The following is a 22,807-nucleotide window of genomic DNA, read 5'->3' as shown; positions in this document are numbered from 1 at the left end:
CTCTGACATCACCTCTTCTCCAGATTGGCGTGTTTCTTGCCTGGAGATGAACGCGGGGAAGAAAAACGCTAACCGCTGGATCGGTGCCGATGTCGTTGAGACGGTATGGGCTGATGAGGGAGTTTAAGTATATAAGCGTCATATAATCCTCGAAAAGTTGAATTGCTCAGCAAGATACAGTTCTGCATCTTGATCATCATGAGAGGTCTTTTGTTCTCGACCGTCGCTGGTCTCATCCGGCTCAGTGCCGCCCAGTCTTCCACTACTCTTTCCGTACCAACAGGAACACCTATTACAGGCGATTACAATGGCACATACCGTCCTCAAATTCACTTTTCGCCTCCCCAACATTTCATGAATGACCCCAATGGCATGTTCCGCGATGCTGATGGTCTTTGGCATTTGTACTATCAGTATAATCCCACTGATGTAGTCGCGGGTAACCAGCATTGGGGCCATGCAACTTCAAAGGACCTGTACCACTGGGTGAATCAGCCTATTGCGCTTTTCCCCCCAGAGAAAGACACTTATGTCTTTTCTGGAAGCGCTGTTGTTGATGTCAACAACACTTCCGGATTCTTCCCTGACCAGGACAATGGTGTCGTTGCGATTTACGTAAGTTGCCAACAGTAGTCGGTTAATATCACCGCTAACGATAAACAGACTCTGTCGTCGCCTACCGTTCAGGATCAGGCAATCGCCTATTCGCGAGATGGAGGCTACACTTTTACTCCATATGCCAACAACCCCGTCATCAACAGCACATCTACTCAGTTCCGCGATCCTAAAGTCATTCGCTACGATGACTCATGGATCATGGTAGTTGCCTACCCTCAAGACTTCAAGATCGGCATCTTTGAGTCTGACAACCTCAAAGACTGGACACCTACCAGCAACTTCTCCCACCACGGCCTTCTCGGACTGCAGTACGAGTGCCCCAACATGATCCCCATGCCTTACGTGGATGAGGACGGTAAGAAGCAAGATGATATGTGGCTTATGGCCATTAGCATCAACCCTGGTGCGCCGTTGGGAGGCTCTATTACTGAGTATTTCCCTGGTACTTTCAACGGTACTCATTTTGAGGCTGTTGACGCTGCTGCACGAATTGCGGACTTTGGCAAGGACAATTACGCTGGACAGTGGTTTTATGGTCTTTCAGAAGACGAGCTGCCTGTTTCTATTGCTTGGGCATCCAATTGGCAGTACACCAGCGTTGTCCCTACTGGCGATGAAGGCTGGAGAAGTGCCATGAGTTTACCTCGTGAGAACTACCTCACCAAGGCCAAGCGCGTTGGCTGGAAGCTTGTTTCCAAGCCTTATGATCTAAGCCCAGTGTTGGGTCGTGAGCTTGCCTCTAACAGCAGCTTTGGCAACGGAACACTCATCGTTGACTACTCCGATGTTGAGTCCAACGCTATCTACTGGGAAGTCAACGTCACTGGCATTCCCGACGGTGGAATCCCCTCAACCTCTTCCATGAACTGGACATTCTCAAACCCCATCACCAACGAAGCCATCAAGAGCGGTTACTACCTCGGCGGCGATCCCGTGTTCTTCCTCGATCGCGGTGGTGTTAAGGGATTTGATAACATCTTCTACGCTGATAAGACCTCCCTTGGCAGTCTCGCTACTGAGAATGGCACGTGGAGTCTTAGTGGTGTTATTGATAGGTCGATTTATGAGGCTTTCCTTAATGATGGTGTTGATAGTGTTACCAACACTTTCTTCTCCACAGAGCCGTTGACACTCATGATATTCAGCGCGACTGACTTGCCGGAGGATGTTGAGGTTAGTGTCAAGGTTCATGCTTTGGAGAGTGCTTGGAAAGAGATGGAGAATGATGATGGCCTTGTGGCGGGAAACAAAACATCCAGTTCATCATAGTGTATAACATTTCAATAATGGTGATATTTATATGATGAAATAGAATTATAACTCATAGCTTTATCTGTCATATTTATTACCATAGTATGATGAATTATGATGAACGCTTCGGGTTATTAGCCGGTAAGAACCGGGAGGGTCAAAAATATCCGAACATATAGATCAACGTCCATTTCATTTCAATATGTACCCAGGCTATCTATCACTATCGAATTAGCTATAACGCCATACATCTAGACAGTCTTTTAGGTACTGTAAATAAATATTATTTGCTAAGCATGCTGTATCCTATACCATCTAGAAATAATAACCCAGCCAGATACAATTACAGATAATAATCAATCTCCGATCTCAGGCGTTAAATTAAACACTCGAAGAATTAAACAAGACGATGGTATCTTGTGTGATTACCTTCAAAATGCTTGCAGCGAACTTTCATATCAGTGCAGTGTAGGGAACCCTACAGCGCTCTTATATTATCTTAAATTGATGTAACGCTTGGTGTTCGGGCATATTGTCGTCACTTAAAATCGACGTTTCAGATCTGGTTTCCCCTTTCCTGTTCAGAACACAGTCGAAGACTACATCATTCGGCCGATGATGATCAACGACAAAGCTCTGCAACTATGTAGTCGATTACTGCCTATAAGGTTATGCTGTAGGCTGCTAATATAGGTAATAAAGACATAATATTCTTTTTTATAATATATGATTTACTTAAAAAGCTTTCTTGACTTGTTTTTGTCTCGCAGAACCCTTGGTATCTGTGTTGTTGAGTTAGATTGTCTTGGCCGATGAATTGGAGCCTCCTGTACTCCCTGAAGGGAGGCAATAGAGTCATATTCTAGGGTTCTGTATCAACATGTTTGCTGTAGTAATTGGTCATATATTTTAATATCATGCCTAAATAGTGAGCTAGATATGTTATTTGCAGTTGAGACTTGCGACTGGAAGTATATATATGCCCATATGACATCAGTGCTTTAGTAACTAGTTCTGTGATGCTGATAACTTCGAACCGCATTTTGCTCCAAGTTCATCCTCTATACCATTGTTCATTTTCTATCCAACGTACTGAAAAGCTTGTGCTGCTTGATCGGCGAGATAGAGATCAATGCCAACACTGCCCAAGCCAGCATCATCAACCAAACATGTCCAAAAGCCTGCATGAGTGACTCCATTACTCCGCTGTACCAGCCCTCCGGCAGACGATGAATCTCGGTCAGGTCATCCTTTATACGCCGAATCTCATCCGTCGCATTAGGCTGATGGCCGAACCGTGCCCACAAGCTCATGTCTAGGCTTGATTGGTATAAGACGGAGGCAAGTGTTATTCCAATTGTACCACCTAAGCTTCGTGCAAGGTCTATAAATTTGTTAGTAAGATTCTTCTCAAGGGCTGCTGAAAGTCTTACATGTCGTGGATGTGACAACGGCCTGTTGTGCGTGACCTACTGCCGCTACGCAAGCGACCTGCGTGATGCTGAAGACGGCATTGTAACCGAGACCAACGATAAAAAAGGCCAGGCAAGTCATCCAAGTTGGAGTGGTGTCATCTTGAAGTGCGAATATACCAGTACCTATGATCAGAGCAAGAATACTGCTTGCCACCAGTCCTACATACTTGCCCGTCTTCTTCATGAGGTAGCCGGGCACGAGTCCTCCGAGACATGTGCCAACTGATGCCGGTAATATCTTCAAACCCGCGTTAGTGGCGGAATCCCCACGGGCTTGAAGATAGAGAGGGACATAAAAGATGCTGGTCAGAGCAATAGCTGAGCAAAAGACGCTAGCTAAGCAAGAAGCAAGTACTGTAGGGTTGAGAAGAAGCCGGACAGGGATGATCGGCTGAGAAGCTCTCAGCTCCCAGATGACGAAGGTTGAGAATAATAATATCGAGACTGAAATGGCTGCTATAGGCAAGGGATGCAGCCACGAGACTATGTTTCCTCCAGAGCTCAGACCCAAGACGAGGGATGCCAGGAAAGTAGAAACCAAAAAGACGCCGCCAAAATCAATACGCTTGATATATGACTTGTCAGACTGTTTCGGTGGAACTTTGATCAAGCTGTACACGATGATAGCTGAGAAGAGAGAAGGAAGGACTTGAATGAGAAAAGCCATTCTCCATCCCCAGCTGGTATAGTCATTCAAGAAGCCACCAGATAAAGCACCGATCATAGCGCCGGAAGCATACCAGATATTTGCAATACCTCCTACCAATCCACGCTTCCGAAGAGGGACGAGATCTGAACCTAGGAAGGTTGGTATACTCATAAGACCTCCACCGCCGATCCCAGAAATGACTCTTCCGAGTATCATCACCTTCTGGCTAGTAGCAAGGCCACATATGAGGTTTCCCACTGCAAAGGCAATATTACTAAATGCCAAGCCAGGTCCACGACCAAAAATGTCAGTGAGACGGCCTGAGATTGGCTGACTAGCAGCATTGGCTATCAGATATGCCGTAGCAAGCCAGGACAGGAGACTCAGAGAGTTGAATTCGCTGGAGATCTGAGCAGACAGGGTAGCGATAACGGTCGTATCGGCTGCCCCGAGAAAAACGCCAAGCCAGGCTGTGCTCATGATCATAGCGAGTCTTGCGAAGGAGAGCTCTTTGCAAATGATTGCCACTTCTCCATCCTGCCCAGAAGTCTCGGTTGTATCACGAGAAGAACATCCATAGCTTTGGTTCTCATGATCCGACCCGAGAAGTGGTGTCCGTTCAGACATGATGTCTAGTTGATAAGAAGAGGGCTAATTATGAGAAGATGGCATAAAAATAGACAATAAAATTATGGGAAAGATATTTTTCAAGAGTTATTTTTTGGTAAAGAAAAAGAAAGACAAAATGAAGGATTCAACGCGGTCTATGGTAGGTTCATACAGAAACAGGCCCAACAGGTACCAAAACGCACTGACGCATCAGCGAGGATTGTCCCTGGTACCACCAACCAAAAACGAATACGGATGGAAGTTTTTAGCAAAATCGCGAGAGAAGAGAAGGAAGGGGGAAAATCTTGAATTTCAAAGAGAAAAATTGACAGCCCCATTTCACCCTTGTGTTGGTGGGCATATTGCCCGACTGTAGTTTCATGATCGACGTTACTAAGAATTACAAGTTTAGGTAGCATGCATACCTACTTGTCTCCTCCTTGCGATCAACGCATTCCGGCATTCAGTTACAGATACGTAGCAATACTGATCATCCCGTCTGTCTTAGCCTCAACCAACAAGAATGGTTCCCGAGCCTAGCCGATCAAGCGCCCGGAAGTCGGCCGCTTGGTCTGCGTCACTGGCCCAGGTCTCAGCTATGACATGTCTCACCATCCTTATCTGAAGATCTGCACTCAGTACAATATCACATCTTCAGCCGTGTGCCTTCAACTGAGACATTGGAGTCCGCGCGTAATATGGAGTAGCCGGTCTTTGGTATGCCGCATCCCAGCAAGCGAAGGGCAGGCAAATGAGGCCAAGCCTCAATTGGCATTGTTGATCCTGTCAAGGAATACGAGAAGCGCCTGGCAGGTACATTCTTACATTCATCATTCAAAAAACTATCTGGAAAGGGCTCGAACTTTTGGAGAAAACATTCATAGCTTTCGAAACAAACCGTCAAGATGTGGCTCAAGCCTATCATCCTGCTCACCTCTGCTTTCTTCCTGCGCTCAGCTACCTGTTCTCCTACTCCCGAACTATCATCCCTCACAACAGATTATGACGTTATTGTCGTAGGTGGCGGGCCTTCAGGGCTCGGTGCTCTCAGCTCCCTTGGACGCATTCGCCGCAAGGCCTTAATGATCGACTCTGCCCAATATCGCAATGCGCCAACGCGACTCATGCACGACGTTGCTGGTTTTGATGGTTTTTGGTCTCTTCTGACAGTACTTCTGAGGTATCTTCTGACTGAGTGCAGGTGTAACGCCGGCGTATTATCGGTGGTCTGCCATGCAGCAGATTGCCCACTACTCGACTGTCAGTGCAATGAATGGAACTGTGACCAGCATTCAGCCCGAAGCGAACTACACATTCTTTAATGTATCAAGTATAGAGTTAGATGGCACAGCTTCTACTTATACCGCCAGGAAAGTCATCTTGGCGACTGGTCTGCGAGACCTTGTTCCGGAAACACCTGGGCTTCAAGAGAACTTCGGGAAGGGTGTCTACTGGTGCCCTTACTGCGATGGAATCGAACATGCTGATCAGTCAATGGGTATTCTTGGTCCTCTTGACATGGTTATCGAGGCAGCTGCCGAGGCTATCACTCTGAACTCTGACATTGTGATTTTCGCCAACGGCACCGATACGCCTGAATACCGTTCAAAAGCTGACAAGCAATTTGCTGAAAACTCATCTGAATATCTTCGAAGAAGGAACATCAAAGTCGATAATCGTACTATAACTCGTATCATTAGACTACAAGATGGCGGAGCACATGAGAGGGATCCGAGCTTACCAATGGTACCTGAACATGATCTCTTCAGAGTCGAACTTGACGACTTTGGGCGCGTGGAGCGTCAGGTACTCTTTACGGTTTTCGGTAGCGAGCAACGGTCTCCGCTTGGAGAAATGCTCGGGGTCAGTATGGCTAATGGCGTGATGGAAGTGGATCGCATAAGCATGCGTACAAATGTGCCTGGCATCTATGCTGTTGGCGATGCGAGTACTGACAAAAGCACGAATGTCTTACATTCACTTTATACCGGGAAAATAGCAGTTGTGGATATTCAGAGTGAGTCAACTGTCCCCAATGCGGTTTCCCTCGAGTCATTTGGCAGCTGATGATATCTGAACAGTGGAATTGGAAAGGGAGATAAGCAGGTCGTTAAATTCCCAGGCTCAGATTAACCTGGAGAAGAAAGTCGGTCATGATGAACGAAGGAAGCTTTGGAGACAGATGAGCGAGCAAGCTGGAGAGATCCTGGACTTGTAGATTTTAGGACCAAAAACTGGATTTATATACCGTAGATTGAAATAATTGAATCAACTCGTCTTATTTTTTGCGCATAGTCTGCCTTCTGGACATCTCTGATAACATAACTCATAAAACCTGCGTATTAAGATTAAGTAAGTCTGGTAAAATATGTTAGAAAGAGATTCGAAGGTCGTCAGCTTGTCAAAAGAATATCATGATATGTCGTTGGTAATTGTTCAGGTTAATATGCATATCTGAGTACAAAGCAGTCTAACAGACGTATAAGCAAATCCAGAGACCTCACTCGAATGAAGCATCTTGTCTCAACAGAATAAACCTCGATTGCAACGATTCTCAGCACAAGTATAGTAATACTAATGATCAACACCGAACATACACCGCTACATGACCAGACATCCAGCGCCCTTGGGCTTCATCAGGTTCTGCCTCTGGACAGATACAAACCCCGCGACTTCCGTATCATTCGAAGGCCTCCATGTACGCTCCAAAGTCATCGCCCTCTCTATGCGCTGCAGTCCCTCGAGCAATTGCTCACGAGGAAGTGCAAACGTGATTCGGAACCATCCTCTATCTCTAGCATGGAATGGCACACCGCTAGCAACAGAAACTTTCGCAGATGCAAAACTCTCCATAAGCTCTGCATCCGAAACCTCTGTTGCTGTCTCCCCACCAAGACGAGTCCATATAAAGACTCCTGCTACTGGGCGATAGAAGGTAAAGCGGTGGAAGGATAAGAAATCCCCAACGAGCTCTGCAGCATTGCGGAGAAGCATTCTATTGCGAACGAGGATGTGCTCTAGGACTAAAAGGTCCGAGAAAAGACTGGAGGCAATCACAGATGTGGCATTGGAGACTCGGTACCTGTTCAGAATGGCCATTGCATTGCGAAGCTCGGGGTTCTTCTGTGTCACGAGGAAGCCCTATAAGAGACATGAAATGTTAGTCATGATACTATGAGCCTGCGACGATGTTCGTACCAGTCGGAGACCACTGCTCCCCAGGTCTTTGCTCAATGCGTAGACAACATGTATGCGAGCAGGATTTACTTTAAGTCGCTCCATATCCAGAGATAAGACGGATGTAAACTTTGTCTCTGGGGACTCAAAAACAATTGGCCCTTTTTCAGAAAATGTTTTTAGGGTCTTTGGTTGTTGTAGCTCCCACGCCGACATGCCGTAAATCTCATCCGCGATGTATTGAATATCCTGCTCTTCACAGAACTGAAGGATCGCTTCCAACCAATGGGTAGGATAGATGTGCCCAGAAGGGTTCATGGGGTTGCAAACAATGATACCGCGTATGCGACATGTCGCAGCTTCCATAGCCTTGCGATAAAGCTTGATGAGCTGCTCTGGGGACGAAAGCCCAACTGGTATCGTGACCGGTATCAACCGATCATCGTTTCGCAGATTACTTGCTATCCCAAAGCCCTCCCAACATGGCGCATTAATCAGCATGCCTTCATCAAGCTCACTGAGCGAAAAGTCAAGACAGTCGAGGATGGACCCAGCGCCAGCACCACAGACGATATGGCTGGGCAGGACAGGACTTCGCGGACTGAAGAACCTATTGAAGAAAGAGGCTGTATTTTCGAGAAGATCCGGCGGCCCACCGAGGTTCTTCGAGTAGGAGAGATGCGAGGCTTCAAGGTTGTCCGCTATGGCCTTCTTCATGAGCGGAATAATATCTGGACGGCACAGCCAGTTCTCTGCTGAGTTCATGGCAAGCACGCCCTCTGGCCATACTGGGACAGAGGGAATCTCTTCAGCCAGCCAGTTCAAGCTTTTCTGAGCGCGATGGGAAAGCATTGTATTGGCGATATCAAGAATGTGGGAATGTATATGGGTTGGCATTCGCTGTATCTTGGTAGTACAAATATTGGCGGCATCAACCTCTTTACTGACATATGAGAAAATAGAATAAAATGATACTCGGACCTGGCTGGCCACCCGTTCTACACAACAGTTACAACTTACGTATCAATACAAAGTTGATAGCTCTGGGGTCAGACCGTCAGTGATTGTTTGGCCATCGGCCGATCCTCCCTTGTCCTGTCTACACAACCCCTGAACCCTGACTTAATGTGACGAAAAGATTGTCGTCGGGAAGAATTTCTAAGATCCCTGGACTTCACATTGGAATGGTGCACTTGCAACTAGGGCTTCCAGCCTTCGAGGAGCAGGGAATATGTGTCCACGCTAAAGACGGCATCGAAATAAGCCGCGCCATATCCCAGTCGTTTTAGACTAGTTGGTGCCCGCCAGTCGGGTCTACAAAATTTATTGAAACATTGTGTTTCCGTGTCTCAGCTCAGCCAGCCCTATACGAAAAGCCATGGTGATCATCTCCTTGTCAGGCACCGGTTCCGCTTCCGCATACGAATGTTGAGATGAGCGATATAACCAAATCCTTGACTATTTTCCAGCTATTGGCCGAAGGACTAAGACAAAGGTGTCTCAGTTCGGACCATCGGCCTCAACAATACCGCTGCCGACGGCCCATATACCCTTGTCGTCCCAGTGAGACAGATATTATCGGCGTGGCCCGCCTCCCCGTTAGGCTGCAATTGTCTCAGTTACTGGTTATCGGTAATCCGAGTCGGGTGTCGGTGTCTTATCCTCCTCATTGGACCAATCAGCCCTCGAAAGTTTTGGCATGCAAGGTGCGTATATGCAGGTTTCTCCAAGGAACAGTCTCAGCACCTCCTCTTTGCTTTCGCATACCATTTGGGATGTGACTGCATCTGCACGTCGGGAGGGATAGAAATGAGGGACCGACAGTAGGAAAGAGTAAACGTCAATGATCACCGAAATCTCAGCTCAATTCAACGCGGATCAACTACTATACAAGTCTTAGTCTTGATGAAGACCGACATGAGAAACTGCATCGCATCACTGCAAGTGGCGTAGTATACCATGAGAAACATACGTTCTGCTCCATGCACGTATGGAGGCGGTAAGACTTTGCGATGGTGAGTAAATCAACCTTTTCTTTTTCTGCCCTGAAGTACCTTAGAACCGCGTCATTGGAGGTGGAATTGATGGGGGCCATGAATGAGGAATAAAAACGAACGATTGTTGTTGCGACCTTATCCGATATCAAACAAAGCCAGACCATCTATCTTTGAACCTGGCTTGTCGCAATCAATCATGAATGATCAGACAAAATCCCTTTTTTCTATGACCGAACACGGTGAAGAGTCTCGTTCGGGAACCATGACGGCCCATCTCCAAAGTTTCGGAGAGTGGCAGATCCAGAAGGACATCATTTACCTAGACAATGGTGCCTTCGGGTCCTGTCCAAAATCCGTCGTTGAGAAGCAGAAAAACATCCGGCAACACATTGAAGAAAACCCCCATGAGTTCTTCGAAAGATCATACGTCTCCGGCTTGGAAGCCAGCAGACGCTCCCTGGCTGGCTTCCTACACGTCGACTATCGAGACATCTTTCTGCTTCCTGGTGCAACTCACGCCATGAACGTTGTCATTCAGAGTCTCCGCTTCGACCCAGATGATGAGTTATTGACTACAAACGTTGCGTATAGCTCTGTGCGGATGGTGCTTGACCATGTTGCGAAGAGAGATGGCGCTCATATCGTTGTCGTCGATGTGCCTCTGCTAGTCACAGGCCCCGAAGACGTGACGCAGCGCATCCTTGCTGGCGTCACGTCTCGCACACGTTTTGCAGTCATCGACCATATCCCAAGCCGAACCGGTGTCGTGCTTCCAGCAAAACAAATCGTCAAGGAACTTGAGTCCCGCGGTATTGACACCTTGGTCGACGGAGCACATGCGCCTGGTATGATTCACTTGGACCTCGAGGATATCAACGCCGCATACTACGTCGCCAACTGTCACAAATGGATGTGCGCACCACGAGGAATTGGCTTCCTCCACGTTCGGCGAGACCGCGCTCGGAACATCAAACCATTGGTGATTGCCAGGTCGCCGTATGTCGTTGGCAAGTCCAAGCACTCTGTACTTGAGCACAATTTCGGATGGATGGGGACCTATTGCCCTTCCGCAATGCTCTCCCTTCCCTCCGCTATCGATCATCTCAATACGGTGATGCCAGGCGGGTACAACGACTTGACGAGCCGTAACCATGACCTCGCAGTGTTAGCCCGCAGGATTGTCTGCAAAGCTATCGGCGTGGATGTTCCGTGCCCGGATAGTATGATTGCTGCTATGGCGACTATACCGCTGCCAGACTCTCCGGGGCCTGAGCAGGAGGGTATGCTTCCCATTCAGCAAATTCTGTGGAAGGAACATGGCATTGTCATTCCTGTTTACTCTTGGCCTTCATACCCTAAGCGAGTGGTCCGTTTGTCGGTGCAGGCTTATAATAGGTTGGATCAATACCTTAAGCTCGCCGACTGTTTACGCATCGTGCTGCGCAATGAACGAAAGTCATTTTCGCTTGCCTCTGTTGGTTCAATAGAGTTTCCAACTCCTCCATACACAAGGAGACAAAGTGACGACTCCGCGTACTCTTCATCCTCGGAGAGCCCTCTGGCGTGCGGATGCTCCAGCCTTGGAACGAAGACCTTGAGTGCGGGATACGGCGTGCCTGAGACTCCCTACCAAGACATTGAGAAGCCAACCCCAGCCATGCTCAGTAGCCTCGCGGAATCCAGATTACTGAAGATCTTACGTGGCACATTCTCCTTCGATCCTGTTTCCTTGTTTCCCACCGCAGGAGATTGTGAGGCAGCACTCACTTTGAACAGTGAGGTCCAGAAACATGCGAACATGGAGACCTCCAAAATGGCCTACATGCTATCTTGCATTCCACGGCGCAGAATTCCACAGATAATGGCTTCTTCTGTATCGCAGCTGCTTGAGACTGAAGACGTAATTGAGAATTGGCCTCGCCGAATGAACACGCTCAAGAATCAGTCTCAGATACTCAGTCGAGCCATCATTTTTGAGATGAACGCTCCTAGAGCGCCTGCCAAATGTCCAGTTGATGGCAGTGAATTTGTCGGTCGAGTTGTGCCGTATGAAACAGAAACCCGCGAAGAGAACCTCAGTCTGAAGTTCTGGAGCCGTGCTCTAAAAGACTTCACCACCAAGGGAAGATGGTCTACAGGTCGAGTTACATCGTTCTTGCAGATCCATGCGTTTTTGAGAGATCCTGTTTGTGGTCTGCGCAACAACTTTGAATCCCGCAAAAATAATTTCCTGAACTTGCTTACCAGGCTCACGAAGGAGCTGGAGGAGACGAGTCAGACCATACGAGAAGATGTCGCAGCGCAGTTGGCGGCCGAGTCTTCATTCATTTCTCAACCTCTCGTCAGTAACGCAAGCTGCGTCCATTTCTCGGAGGATGAGCAACTTGTATACTCATACGTTGATATTTCGGATATGGCTCGATCCGAGTTCTCTTGCCCAGAAATTGTGATTGGCATGATCAGCGATATTCTCAATTGCAGGTCTGGGGACAAGATCCGTATTGCCCCGATTGCCGTAGCAAATAGCCATCCCGTTTGTTCGAGCCATGATTCTCGGCAAGTCATCATAGATGGCAATAACCGGATTACTACTCTGACATTCCTAAAGTTCGTCTCCATCTACGGACTCTCAAAGCTTCAGGAAGCCGAAGATAACTTGCGAGAGTACTGCCGAGACAGTGGATTTGGACCAGTTTATTTTGTCGACTTCTGCGCTGTGCTACAGATGCTCCGGAACAATGCGATGCACATATTGAGCCAGCTTCAAACATGCGTTACTTTGGGGCGCTTCAAGCATATTACCCAGGTGCCGTGTCTGATTACGGAGGAGGCATCGTTCATTACCAAGGTGTTGGTCGATGGAGAGGAGATTGCACAGCCGATTCATCAGTCTGTTTTCGCGACAGATGATTTGCTTGTAGCATTGCCGGCAAAGATGCAGTGCCATGGGCGGGCGAAGGGGTTCAAGGCGCTACCAGTTAGGTAGATGAGACGCATTCTAGGACTATTTCACGCTTCAGTTTACCGTAAAATTCTAAGATCTCAATCATTTCTCTATAGCGTGTGCTTGATGTAGTCGGCTATCAAAAAGGCATCATTCTTTCATGGCCCAGTCAGCAGCAGCGATAGCGTGAATCTTTGCAGTGTCAAATATCGGCAGCTCACTTCCCGCCTCATCAACCAATAGACCAATCTCGGTACACCCCATGATCAAACACTCCGCGCCTTCAGCCTTGAGTCTGCGAATGACAAAGTGATAGTCCTCGCGAGAGTTCTCTTGAATGATCCCATTGCAGAGCTCCTGGTAAATGACGTTGTGTACCGTATCTCTGTCGCTATCATCTGGCACAATGACCTTGAGTCCGAATTTCTTGACCAAGCGCTGCTTGTAGAACTCTTTCTCCATGGTGAAACGCGTTCCGAGGAGGCCGACGGACTTGTAGCCTGCTTTGATGATCGCCTCGGCAGTTGGGTCGACGATGTGGATGAGAGGTAATTTCGAGGCGGGTTCGATACCGTGAGAGACGAAGTGCATGGTGTTGGTGCAGAGAACCAGGGCATCTGCACCAGCGAGCTTCAGTTTGGCCGCTGCATCATTGAGCATTTCGCCAGCTTCCTCCCATTTGCCCGCGTGTTGAAGGGCCTCGATCTTGGCAAAGTCGAAGGAAAACACAATGCACTGGGCAGAGTGAAGGCCGCCTTGTATTTCGCGAACGCGACGATTGATCTCTTGGTAGTAAGTTGTAGTCGACTCCCAGCTCATGCCGCCGATTAAACCGAGGGTCTTCATCGTGCTTGTTGTTGCTGTTGTTTGTATTTTTGTTCTTGACACGTGGCTCCTGTGCGATGTTTATCAAGCTGTGAATGCGGTGTAAGAGGAAGGTTTTGCTGCAGCCACTGAAAGCAGGTCTGTTATCACGGTGGCTGACTCATGGTTGGTACGTACTCGAGATTTTGATGGCTTAAAAAAATGAATCAATTCCGCTACTGTTATTGGATTGAACTGAGACATGAGCTTTTTGTATGGAACCTTTTTATGCCAGTAGTTGAAGCCGAGACAGGCACCGCTCTCTGTACAACATTAGCCATGTTTCTTCTGTATTGACATGTGAGTCGCATTCGTTCCACTGACTGGTATGCCAAGGTATGGCAGGTGTCTTTTCCAGCAATGTATGATATTTAACCCCGATCTATATGTTTTGCATTCGATCAGCGACACTACCTACCCAGTACCACTATTGAAGGAGTCCAACGCCCAATAACAATTAATTACAGCTTGACTTAATTCAACGCTGGAAAGAAATTACAATATACTGTTTTAGATCACGGTAGTTCCTCTACTGCATGCTGCGCCTCGGGTTGCTTGATCAAGCGTATTGTTAAATTGCTCAAAGTCTAGAATAATCTTCCATTTTTCAATTGAATCACATCGTTCAAAGGTCCTAGTTCATGAGCCCCTCAAACAAGATTGCCTAATCTGGTTGGATACACGAGAAGCACACAGTTGCATAGTGAAACCAAGATTCTTGTTGCCTGATTGATGGCGGAGTATCCATGCTGATCTTGGATTCGCAAGCCTTATCGTCGTTGAAGGAAGCGGGTCAAAAGTATACATTGATGTTCCCTTCAAGAGGCTAGCTCAAGAATACCATCGACCTTCATCTTTACTGTTCAAGACTTCCCGCAAGTACCTTTTAATCACTATGCCCTTCCATACACTGCTTCTTGCTGGCATTATGGCCATGATTGGCCATGCGAAGAAACCAACAAAAAACCTTAACTCCATCTACTTCCATGGCAACTTTACAACCATCAGCGGCGGAACAGGCAACAAATTCGGACACGACACCGGCCTCACCAACACCGACTCAGCACGAAAAGAACCTTACAGCGAGCCCTACTCTGGCGGTGCCTCACCCTGCGCCAATCCCAGCATGGAACTCAAGATAAAGTCGTCATGTTGGGAGGACGAGCTCGCGATCAAAGATTGAGATTTTGTCCCTGATGGAGGGCTTTCATGGCAAGAAAAGGCGGGTCCATCTACTGAGTCCATTAGCATTGCTATTTCTCAAACTGATGTTTGTGGAGGTGGCTCTCCGGCAGGTGGAGAGTGCGACGAGGTTGCTACTTTCAGCATTGCATCTCACACTATTGAGGTCAGAATTAGAGAACGGACGGGCAAAAGCATGGCACTTGCGACGAGGGCAAAGACGGTGGATAACTTAGAAAGCGAAAGAGTCTAAAGACCTCGCAGCGCCGGAGTTGTAGGTTGAAGACATGCGGTAACTTCAGAAACAGAGCGGCACTCATTTACGCCATGAGGAATTAAGGCCGGTGAAAGAAGATGCGCGTAAAATATTCACATTGGCTAGTGAGTTGAGAAGGAGTGAATTGAGTTGAACTATCGTAATACGGCTGTGCAGACGGAAATGACTGACTGGAGCTAATAAACTACCAAAAAGAACTCGTTCCAACTTTGAATCTCCATCAGATCAATGCGAAAACATTGTGATCTCCTTTATACTTCGGTTTCCGGACAAGATAGGGACTCTAAGCGCTGACAATCTCACCCATGACAGCCAGAACATTGGCCGACCCACGAGAGTTCTCAGCGTTGATGGTGAGGACACCAGAGCTGGCGTCCCATGTGTTGCCATGGGACTCGTTCTCCTCAGAAGAAGAGCCGGAACCGCCGATGCGGAATCCGAAAACGCTGATACCACCGCCACCTTGGACCGTCTTCTTGTAGTCCTGGTCAAAAGCCGTCTTGGCGTCACCGCCGAAGCTGATCTCCATGCTGACGCCCTGGGCGATGAGCATCTGCGTGGGGCGGACCTTTTGGAACATGTCGGGTGGCTTAGCGCCGAGCTTGGCCATAAGGCTCTTGACATCGACGTTCATGTAGCGCGGTTAGATGATGGTTGGTGAAGCAGTGGGGTAGGGCTTACCAAGAACCAGGTTCAAATGGGACAGTCTTGTAGTGTTGGATTTTGAGAGCAACCTTGACATCCTTCGCGTTGGAACTCATGTGGAAGTTGGAGTGATCAACGCGTCCACCTCCGCTGGCATAGAAGTCAAAGACGGGGACTCCGCTGAAGAAAGCACTGCCCTGAGCTTCGGTGAAGCCGATGTCCTTGAAGGAAGACTGCTGGCCGGTGGAGAGGCTAATGCCAAACTCATCCGGCTTCTTGTTTGAGAAGCCAACCCAGCCATCGAGCATGGCAGCGTAGCCCGAGATGGAGTACTGAGGTACGTATTGGGTCTCGAGCGGGTCAGTAAGGATGGGCTTTCCAGCAGCATCGTAAGTGACTGACTGAATGCTAGCCTTCATGTTGTATCTGATAGTGATTGATTAGTCAGATCAGAGGTAATGGAAATTTGGATAGCATGGGCACGTACCCTTTCAGCTCAGTCAGATTGTTGGACCCGTTGGCGGCACTCTTCATAGCTGCGGCAAGAAGAGCGGAGCCAGCGCCACCAATGGCGTTGGGCTTCATTTGAACTTCATTCGTAGCAGCCTCCCTGTGGTATGGGTGTCAGTAAGAAGTCCCCATTGCTCTCAATGTAAGGTTATGTACCAGTTTTGGAAGGCCACCAGGTAGGCATTGGCGTTAAGCGGGGCCCACTGGGCGAATGACTTGAGCTTGTCCGGGTTGTCATCGTCTTTGAAGTCCTGCATAGCCTGATTCTTCGCATCATCCAGCTCGGAGCGGAGAATAGCCAATCTCTCTTGGCCTTGTTGAGTCTATCCCAGGGGTCAGAACATTTGTCACCACCGGCGCCCTATATTAAATGTCATCAGTTAATGCGAAGTCAGTCCAAGTTAAGGGGAAGACTAACTGGAGTGAGGGTCTGCAGGGTCATGTTGAGGGCTTCAGAGTAGCGCGAGACCTTGCTGGCGACAAAGTCGGGGTTGATGGGATCGAACAGAAAGTCCACATACTGGTAGATTCCCCAGATGGTGCAGACAGCAGGAATGTCCTTGCCACCGGAGATGCCGGCAGTGTTGGCAGCGGCGACGTAGACTCTGGTGTTCTCACCGACCGGGCCGCTGACCATGATGTTCTTGACGGTCGAGGCGTAGGCCTTCCAAAAAGGGCTGGTTCTCTTCAGACATGGTGCGGGTGGAAACTTGATTGATTGAGATAGGAAGGGGGATGAAGATTATGTTTGTGTTGTGATTTAGTGTTCTTGTAGTGTTTGGTGAACTTTTGAGTGAGAATCAGAACTGGGGGAAATCACCAACCCTTTATATAAGGGAAGACTCTTCGTTGCGACTACTGCAACGTGTATCCCTATGTAAGCTAAGGTGGTTCGCGGTACACAGTTCCCTAGCTTGGCGAATGCGGTCAGCCGGCTTGAAACAGTCAGACTGATACACGCTATGTGATCTACATGCTGAGTTCACTTGACCAAGACCCTCGCCAAGAAGCTTTAATGGCAAGCACAGACTTATGGGCCGTTATTGAGGGATGTTAGCGTGCTGCCATTCGCCGTAGGGTTTCATAAGACAGACGGCACAACTGAGAATGATCAACCTTGAGTATGTGGCGATGTCACAAAAGCAGAGAAACTGTTGACTATATTCTCCATGACTAGCTGAGGTGCCCGAAGAGGAATCATTCCTGAGTAGTAAACGGCTTGACTTCTCAGAAGTGTTTCTTTCCGGGAGCTCGCTAACTGACACGGCTTGGTTGAGTTCGGAGCTATCGACTACGGGCGGAGATGATGGCCAAACGTTTCGGACCTGTGACTTAAGACAGAATCTAGAGTGAAGGCAATGCTTCCAATATGCTTTATTAATGAGTATAGTTATCGAATGCGGCAAATTTATACAGCGGATTGGATAGTTGCAGGCGATGTTGGATTTGCTGGGATTTTGTCGATAATACTCAGTGCAGTGAAATTCTCCTTTACATTAAGAATACAAGACGGTGAGTTATAGTTCACCCTGATCTTGTATTGGCCCTGCTTGTTGATAAATTGATAGATGACAGCCACAAATGGTCACAGCCAGCCACTCTCTGTGACAATAGTAACCGAGCCGCCACTTATCGCCCACGGCACGTAGCTTCTCAGCTAGATCACATAGTTAGTGTAATGTGAGGCAACACCAACAAACGCGGTTGCTCGCCCGAAATGGTATCTGATTTATATTTCCTGCAATACGAGCCACTATTTAGAGCCCTTGATAACATGACCAAGCCTCATCCTGCAAATAGAGGGCTGCAATCACCTCCTCCATAGCGTTTCGGGTTGCTTTTGCCAACTTGAATAGAAAAAGGCGTATTTTAGTTTTCACATGATCAATAGATAACTAATGCACCTCGCTCACCATTCACGTTGAAATGATCATCGAACTTTAACCCAAATCGACTGATTCAGATTATACGCAGCAGCCTACGTTCCGTGTTCTGTCGGAACAGACAAGATGCGGCTCACGGAAACTCTGGCCACTAGCAAGCGGAACGTCACTCTCTTGGCAAATAGGGGATCAAAACTTATTTGGAAGGCTTATTCTATTGCGTTGCTGGCCCATATGACAACGCAAGATGACCTGGACAATTCTACCAAGGCGATCTTCGTCGCCTCTCCAGGCCTCTTCGATATCCCTGCAGGGGAGTTTGCTCCTCAGGAGATCACCAATAATCACATCTTCCGCCGCACCGATGCTCTGCAGAATACCCGATCCCCATTCTACACATCTGATGGAGAAAGCTACTTCGATTCTCGTCGCAAGTATGCGTCCCACCTTTAGCTTGTAACCGTGAGGACTCATGCAACTAAGATGAATCCAGGTATCTACAAGCTATACATGACGATGTAAGTCTCTCCGTCCTTCCTGTGCCCTAGCAAGATACTGATGACGAAGTAGGCCATGACTTCATCTGATGTCACTGGCTCAATCTCAAAGCTCCGCTCTGAAGTTGAGCAGGCGCAGGACAGAAGTGCACAGGCATACTTGCGAGACCTCGATTTGTACAACAAGAGTGCAATTGTGGCTGGATCTGAGCTTGCCAACTTTGGAGCGTGGGGCGAGAAGTTCGGCATTTATTATGCATGGGCGAAGAGCGAGCAGAAACGGCTCGAATCGGATTACACCCTTGCCGCCACTAAAACGTCAAGCAGCGTTGGGTTAGTATTGGCTGCGTTTGATTTGGCACGGGATACCTCAACGCTCAGACTTGGGTAAGCAGACCTTTCTTGAAGCCGTTTCATATGATTCTCAGTCATACTAATACTGACCATACAAAACACTGTCACAGGAGCAACATGCCATGTCCGAGTATGGACATCCCCCCGTCTATGGGGCGCGCACAGACTACTCTAGTAGTTCCCTCTGATCAAATCTATTATAGGCCCTTGTACTCAATCAATGGCATCGACCGGAGAGTTGACTCCTGGGTTGGCGCACAAGACGGCGGCCGTGAAGAAGTTGAGTTGGATCTCGATCTTTCTAATGCCAAGACAGCTTCTTGGGCCAGCCTTGGGTTTCCGAATCTTGATCACGACCCTCTCTACGACACCAAGCTTATCGACGCTACCAATCCTAAGATGACACTCCCACTCAAAGCTGGGGGTATGCAAGTATTCGACGTTGATTAAGGTTTTTGGTGAGTTTTCGACACCTTCACTTTGAACTCACTAATGGTATTGGCTGACGACAGGGATGTTAGCGCCGCTGCTCGATCTCAGCTGGGCTCGGCTGTAGGCAACGAAGGAGGTTCCGGTAAACTCATGAAGATCACCAGAATCTTGTTGGGATGCAAAGTGGAGATCAGGATGACATGGGAGGAGGACAAGAAAAGTCAGCTGTCTGACGCTTTGGCCGGCCCAGGTGGAGAGAAGATATTGGGAATGAAAACTGGCAGGTGTACCATTCATAACGATGATGGGCAAGTCGTTGTTGCTAGTGCCCCTAGTGGCTTTCCGACCGTGTTGGCGGCCCTGGGACGTGAGATTTAAGTCAACCAGGGGCAGGGACGTGCTGAAGTACTGTCAATCATGATCAGAAATGGAAAAGCCTCTAAAACACAGCATCAGTTCAATCCCCTCAAAATTCGATTCACTAGAATATCTTATTATCCTGTTTTCGCTACCTTACTCCAGTAACAGAGGTTCTCTTCGCGTGTTGTTGTCTTCGTATCACAGAGCTATGACGTGGCGGGGTATGAACGGAGATAATGGAAGACCCCAGTTGATGAGATGTCAGACCCAAAAGAACCGTTGATTGAAATATATTATCTCAACCCGTATATGCGTAACTAGTGGTAGTTGGCGTTCAAGTGAATAGGAAGCGAAACAATAGCGCGGCTTGGCAGTTGTCCCGTTCCGTCATGACTGGCCCAACATCAACTCATCGTTGTGGCTCTCTTAGGGCCACCTAATCAAATAGTCGGCCAAGTGTTTCCGCAAGGATATAGGAGATCCTCTAGCGCTTGCTGGGAATCTCCTGGCTACTTGCTGAGGGGTTACCATAGATCAACGCTGTGACAGACTACCTACCACGTCAACAGTCTCCCGACTACCGGTCATATCCAAGCAAAACGGGCCTTGAGTCTACTTGTTCTTTTTTTTTTCTCTTTTTCTTTTGCATCATGCTTCAATTTTAGACTGTCGGCAATAGTTTGCTTTGAAATTATGATGTAAACTGCCCTGTCATTTGGACCTAGCTCTTGGCGGCAAGCTTAGCTTGACGATGAAGTTCCCTCGGTGCCTGACTTCCACTCTTCGAAATGACTCGTGTCCGCGCGCTTCTACTTAAATGCCTCCCATCATCCTCATTTCTTACATAGTATGCCAAGTCAGCCGTAGGATCCCACTCTGTCTGAGATAGCCCATTACCCAGCCACGCAAACCTGTTCCCACTATACTCAAAGTCATAATCCTCAAACCTAGGTTCTCGCATAGCTTCCAAGTAGTGCAGCGTAGATCCAGGCCACGTGATCGAAGACTGACCCCAGTTGGGCTTAATGTTATGTGCGTGGCGGCAATTATCAGACCATACCATCTTCTGAGTAACTTGCGCCATATAGGTCTTGAAGTCGTAGCATGCTGCTGCTTTCAGGCTCATGCTATGCATACCCGGCTCAGTTTGGTACTTGTCGATAAATTCAGAGATGAAATCAGTTTGAGCTTCTATGGGAGCGATGACGGGGCCGTTAGAGATCGGTGACCATGGACCTGCGAGGGTGAATGAGTTTGGACACTCGGAGATTCCAACTCCCATGTAGCCTGTAATAGAGGTGCTCCAATCTTCTTGGAGGTTATGCCCTTTGAAATGGATGGGATAACGAGGGATGAACGACGTGTCGAAACCAGTGGCTGCAATGATGATGTCACCCTCGTAGTGCTGCCCGTCGTCGCTTATACAGCCTGTTTCGGTGATCTCTTTGACACCAGAGTATATCGCTTGGACGTTGTCTTTCTTGATTGCCTTCACTTCCAGTCAGACTTGTGCGATATCAGCCTGGGGGCTAACTTACGTAGAGAAACTGATCCCCCGAAGGCAAAATTCGTTTGCATCCGACTGGAAAGTCAGGAACAAGCTTCTTTTGAACTTCTTCATCAATAACAACTTTCTTCATCTCACTCTCCAGATGCTCACGAGCTTGCCTCTGGAGGACGGTTCCCTTCATGTACATAGCTGACATTCGGTTAGAAAAGAACCTCCCAGCGTAACCAGTGCGACTTACTGAAGAAGCTGTTCAGTGTTCGCTCATTTTCCAGCCGAAGCTTCATAACCGAGTCTGGATCGCTGATGAATCTCTCGATCTCTTCTGGAGAAAACTTGCCCTTCTTTGAGTTGACAGAGGGTAGAGTCCATCGAGGTGTTCGAAGAAAGACCTTTGCAGATTTTATATGCGGCTGGATTGTGGGTAGAATCTGAACACTCGATGCTCCGGACCCTATCAACAGGATATCTTTGCCGTCAAGAGATACACTGTTATCCCACTTGGCGCTGTGAAGTTTGGGTCCTTTGAACTTCTCGAGTCCTGGCACAGATGGCCAAGCTGGCTTGTTCAAGTATCCAGTCGCATGAATGAGAATATGGCACCAGTCTTCGGTCGTCGTATCGGACTTCAAATCAGTAGCTTTGACATTCCACTGGCCTTTTGGCTGGTCCCAAAAAGTCTCAATGACCTGGTGCTCAGCCTTGATATGTTTGAGCAGATCATACTTGACAGCAAAACCCTCAAAATATTCCTTGATCTCCTCTGAACTGGCGAGAACAGATGAAAAATCCGCTTTTGGTTCAAATGAATACGTGTAATTGTGCGAGGGGACATCGCAGGCGCAGCCCGGGTAAGTATTCTCATACCAAGTCCCTCCCACTTCTGGATTCTTCTCATAGATCTTATCATCTGTCAGTACGATTCTTCGTTGCATTCTTTGTACGCACAGTCAATGAATAGTTCTCAAATGACCTCCTCAGCTTGTAAGCCAAGCAAAGCCCGGAAACGCCAGCGCCAACGCAGATGATCTTGACGAAGCGCTCATTGAAGATGGCCTCTTCTCTAGGTGGATCCATATCATCCACAGAAGGCTAAATTATTGAAAAACAACTCGGAGGTAATTAATATCTCTTGATGAAGTTTTCTCAGTCGTTAACATTTGCAGCATAATGATTGCCGAGATCTTTTGCTATGCGCCACGATGGTCTTGGCGGACGCATTGGAGCTTCTTATACCCCGTGGAAGTAGGCAAATGAGTCATTATTTAGGTTTTCCACTTATCAGTATTGATTCTGTCTCAATTAGTCAGGCACTGTGGCATCTAAGTTACGCGCTAGATGTGTTATTTGCAGCTGAGAGCCTGTATTCACCACGCAGAACTTAGCTATGTGCCACTTACCCTACGGATCTTGGCACACGTCGATCAGTAAAATCTCCGAGGCTGCGAAACTCCCGATTAGGATGCATCATCCGCCACTAAAGCCACTGTCACTGTCACGAGGAAAGTATTGTCTAACATCTCTAAGCATTTTGCAGCTGACAAACAATTTTATGTCACATGTTTTACACAATTAT

At 47.9% G+C, this 22,807-nt stretch overlaps 10 protein-coding genes across 12 annotated transcripts; 5 read left to right on the top strand and 5 right to left on the bottom strand.

Moving 5' to 3' along the window:
• Window positions 1-73: 73 nt before the first annotated feature.
• Window positions 74-2,165, top strand: FOXG_03944 (beta-fructofuranosidase). Its single transcript, XM_018381815.1, has 2 exons — window positions 74-615; window positions 664-2,165. Exons 1-2 carry the CDS (start codon window positions 199-201, stop codon window positions 1,885-1,887), a joined length of 1,641 nt encoding a protein of 546 aa, XP_018238398.1. The 5' UTR covers window positions 74-198; the 3' UTR covers window positions 1,888-2,165.
• Window positions 2,166-2,752: 587 nt separating this feature from the next.
• FOXG_18694 (uncharacterized protein) lies at window positions 2,753-5,016 on the bottom strand. The gene is made up of 2 exons (XM_018398833.1): window positions 3,303-5,016; window positions 2,753-3,253 (listed from the first exon to the last, which is right to left on the bottom strand). The coding sequence occupies exons 1-2, from the start codon at window positions 4,618-4,620 to the stop codon at window positions 2,943-2,945; spliced, it is 1,629 nt and encodes a 542-aa protein (XP_018238397.1). The 5' UTR covers window positions 4,621-5,016; the 3' UTR covers window positions 2,753-2,942.
• A 347-nt stretch (window positions 5,017-5,363) lies between these two features.
• On the top strand, window positions 5,364-6,896 carry FOXG_03941 (uncharacterized protein). Of its 3 annotated transcripts, XM_018381812.1 has the most exons (3): window positions 5,364-5,751; window positions 5,804-6,619; window positions 6,684-6,896. In XM_018381812.1, the coding sequence occupies exons 1-3, from the start codon at window positions 5,508-5,510 to the stop codon at window positions 6,818-6,820; spliced, it is 1,197 nt and encodes a 398-aa protein (XP_018238394.1). In that variant the 5' UTR covers window positions 5,364-5,507; the 3' UTR covers window positions 6,821-6,896. The 3 variants fall into 3 exon arrangements, with proteins under 3 accessions (XP_018238394.1, XP_018238396.1, XP_018238395.1); XM_018381814.1 differs by having other exon boundaries at window positions 5,364-6,619; XM_018381813.1 differs by lacking the exon at window positions 6,684-6,896 and having other exon boundaries at window positions 5,804-6,683.
• A 118-nt stretch (window positions 6,897-7,014) lies between these two features.
• Window positions 7,015-8,788, bottom strand: FOXG_03940 (uncharacterized protein). The gene is made up of 2 exons (XM_018381811.1): window positions 7,801-8,788; window positions 7,015-7,743 (listed from the first exon to the last, which is right to left on the bottom strand). The coding sequence occupies exons 1-2, from the start codon at window positions 8,674-8,676 to the stop codon at window positions 7,204-7,206; spliced, it is 1,416 nt and encodes a 471-aa protein (XP_018238393.1). The 5' UTR covers window positions 8,677-8,788; the 3' UTR covers window positions 7,015-7,203.
• Window positions 8,789-9,716: 928 nt separating this feature from the next.
• Window positions 9,717-12,894, top strand: FOXG_18693 (uncharacterized protein). The gene has a single exon (XM_018398832.1). It carries the CDS (start codon window positions 9,877-9,879, stop codon window positions 12,760-12,762), a length of 2,886 nt encoding a protein of 961 aa, XP_018238392.1. The 5' UTR covers window positions 9,717-9,876; the 3' UTR covers window positions 12,763-12,894.
• FOXG_03937 (aspartate racemase) lies at window positions 12,767-13,662 on the bottom strand. Its single transcript, XM_018381810.1, has one exon. It carries the CDS (start codon window positions 13,564-13,566, stop codon window positions 12,871-12,873), a length of 696 nt encoding a protein of 231 aa, XP_018238391.1. The 5' UTR covers window positions 13,567-13,662; the 3' UTR covers window positions 12,767-12,870.
• Window positions 13,663-14,479: 817 nt separating this feature from the next.
• Window positions 14,480-15,019, top strand: FOXG_18692 (uncharacterized protein; the record flags this gene model as incomplete). The annotated part of the gene is made up of 2 exons (XM_018398831.1): window positions 14,480-14,727; window positions 14,833-15,019. The coding sequence occupies 2 exons, from the start codon at window positions 14,480-14,482 to the stop codon at window positions 15,017-15,019; spliced, it is 435 nt and encodes a 144-aa protein (XP_018238390.1).
• A 307-nt stretch (window positions 15,020-15,326) lies between these two features.
• Window positions 15,327-16,835, bottom strand: FOXG_18691 (uncharacterized protein; the record flags this gene model as incomplete). The annotated part of the gene is made up of 5 exons (XM_018398830.1): window positions 15,327-15,657; window positions 15,725-16,114; window positions 16,176-16,298; window positions 16,355-16,521; window positions 16,617-16,835. 5 exons carry the CDS (start codon window positions 16,833-16,835, stop codon window positions 15,327-15,329), a joined length of 1,230 nt encoding a protein of 409 aa, XP_018238389.1.
• A 1,372-nt stretch (window positions 16,836-18,207) lies between these two features.
• On the top strand, window positions 18,208-19,382 carry FOXG_03934 (uncharacterized protein; the record flags this gene model as incomplete). Its single annotated transcript, XM_018381809.1, has 4 exons — window positions 18,208-18,515; window positions 18,575-18,599; window positions 18,652-18,965; window positions 19,043-19,382. 4 exons carry the CDS (start codon window positions 18,208-18,210, stop codon window positions 19,380-19,382), a joined length of 987 nt encoding a protein of 328 aa, XP_018238388.1.
• Window positions 19,383-20,022: 640 nt separating this feature from the next.
• On the bottom strand, window positions 20,023-22,565 carry FOXG_03933 (uncharacterized protein). Its single transcript, XM_018381808.1, has 4 exons — window positions 22,180-22,565; window positions 21,473-22,133; window positions 21,263-21,423; window positions 20,023-21,213 (listed from the first exon to the last, which is right to left on the bottom strand). The coding sequence occupies exons 1-4, from the start codon at window positions 22,306-22,308 to the stop codon at window positions 20,446-20,448; spliced, it is 1,719 nt and encodes a 572-aa protein (XP_018238387.1). The 5' UTR covers window positions 22,309-22,565; the 3' UTR covers window positions 20,023-20,445.
• Window positions 22,566-22,807: the final 242 nt, after the last annotated feature.

The sequence above is a fragment of the Fusarium oxysporum genome, chromosome 4, assembly GCF_000149955.1.
Source record: "Fusarium oxysporum f. sp. lycopersici 4287 chromosome 4, whole genome shotgun sequence".
Classification (NCBI taxonomy): domain Eukaryota; kingdom Fungi; phylum Ascomycota; class Sordariomycetes; order Hypocreales; family Nectriaceae; genus Fusarium; species Fusarium oxysporum.
Note: the sequence above shows the minus strand (reverse complement) of the source record. Positions and strands in the feature narration are given on the sequence as shown.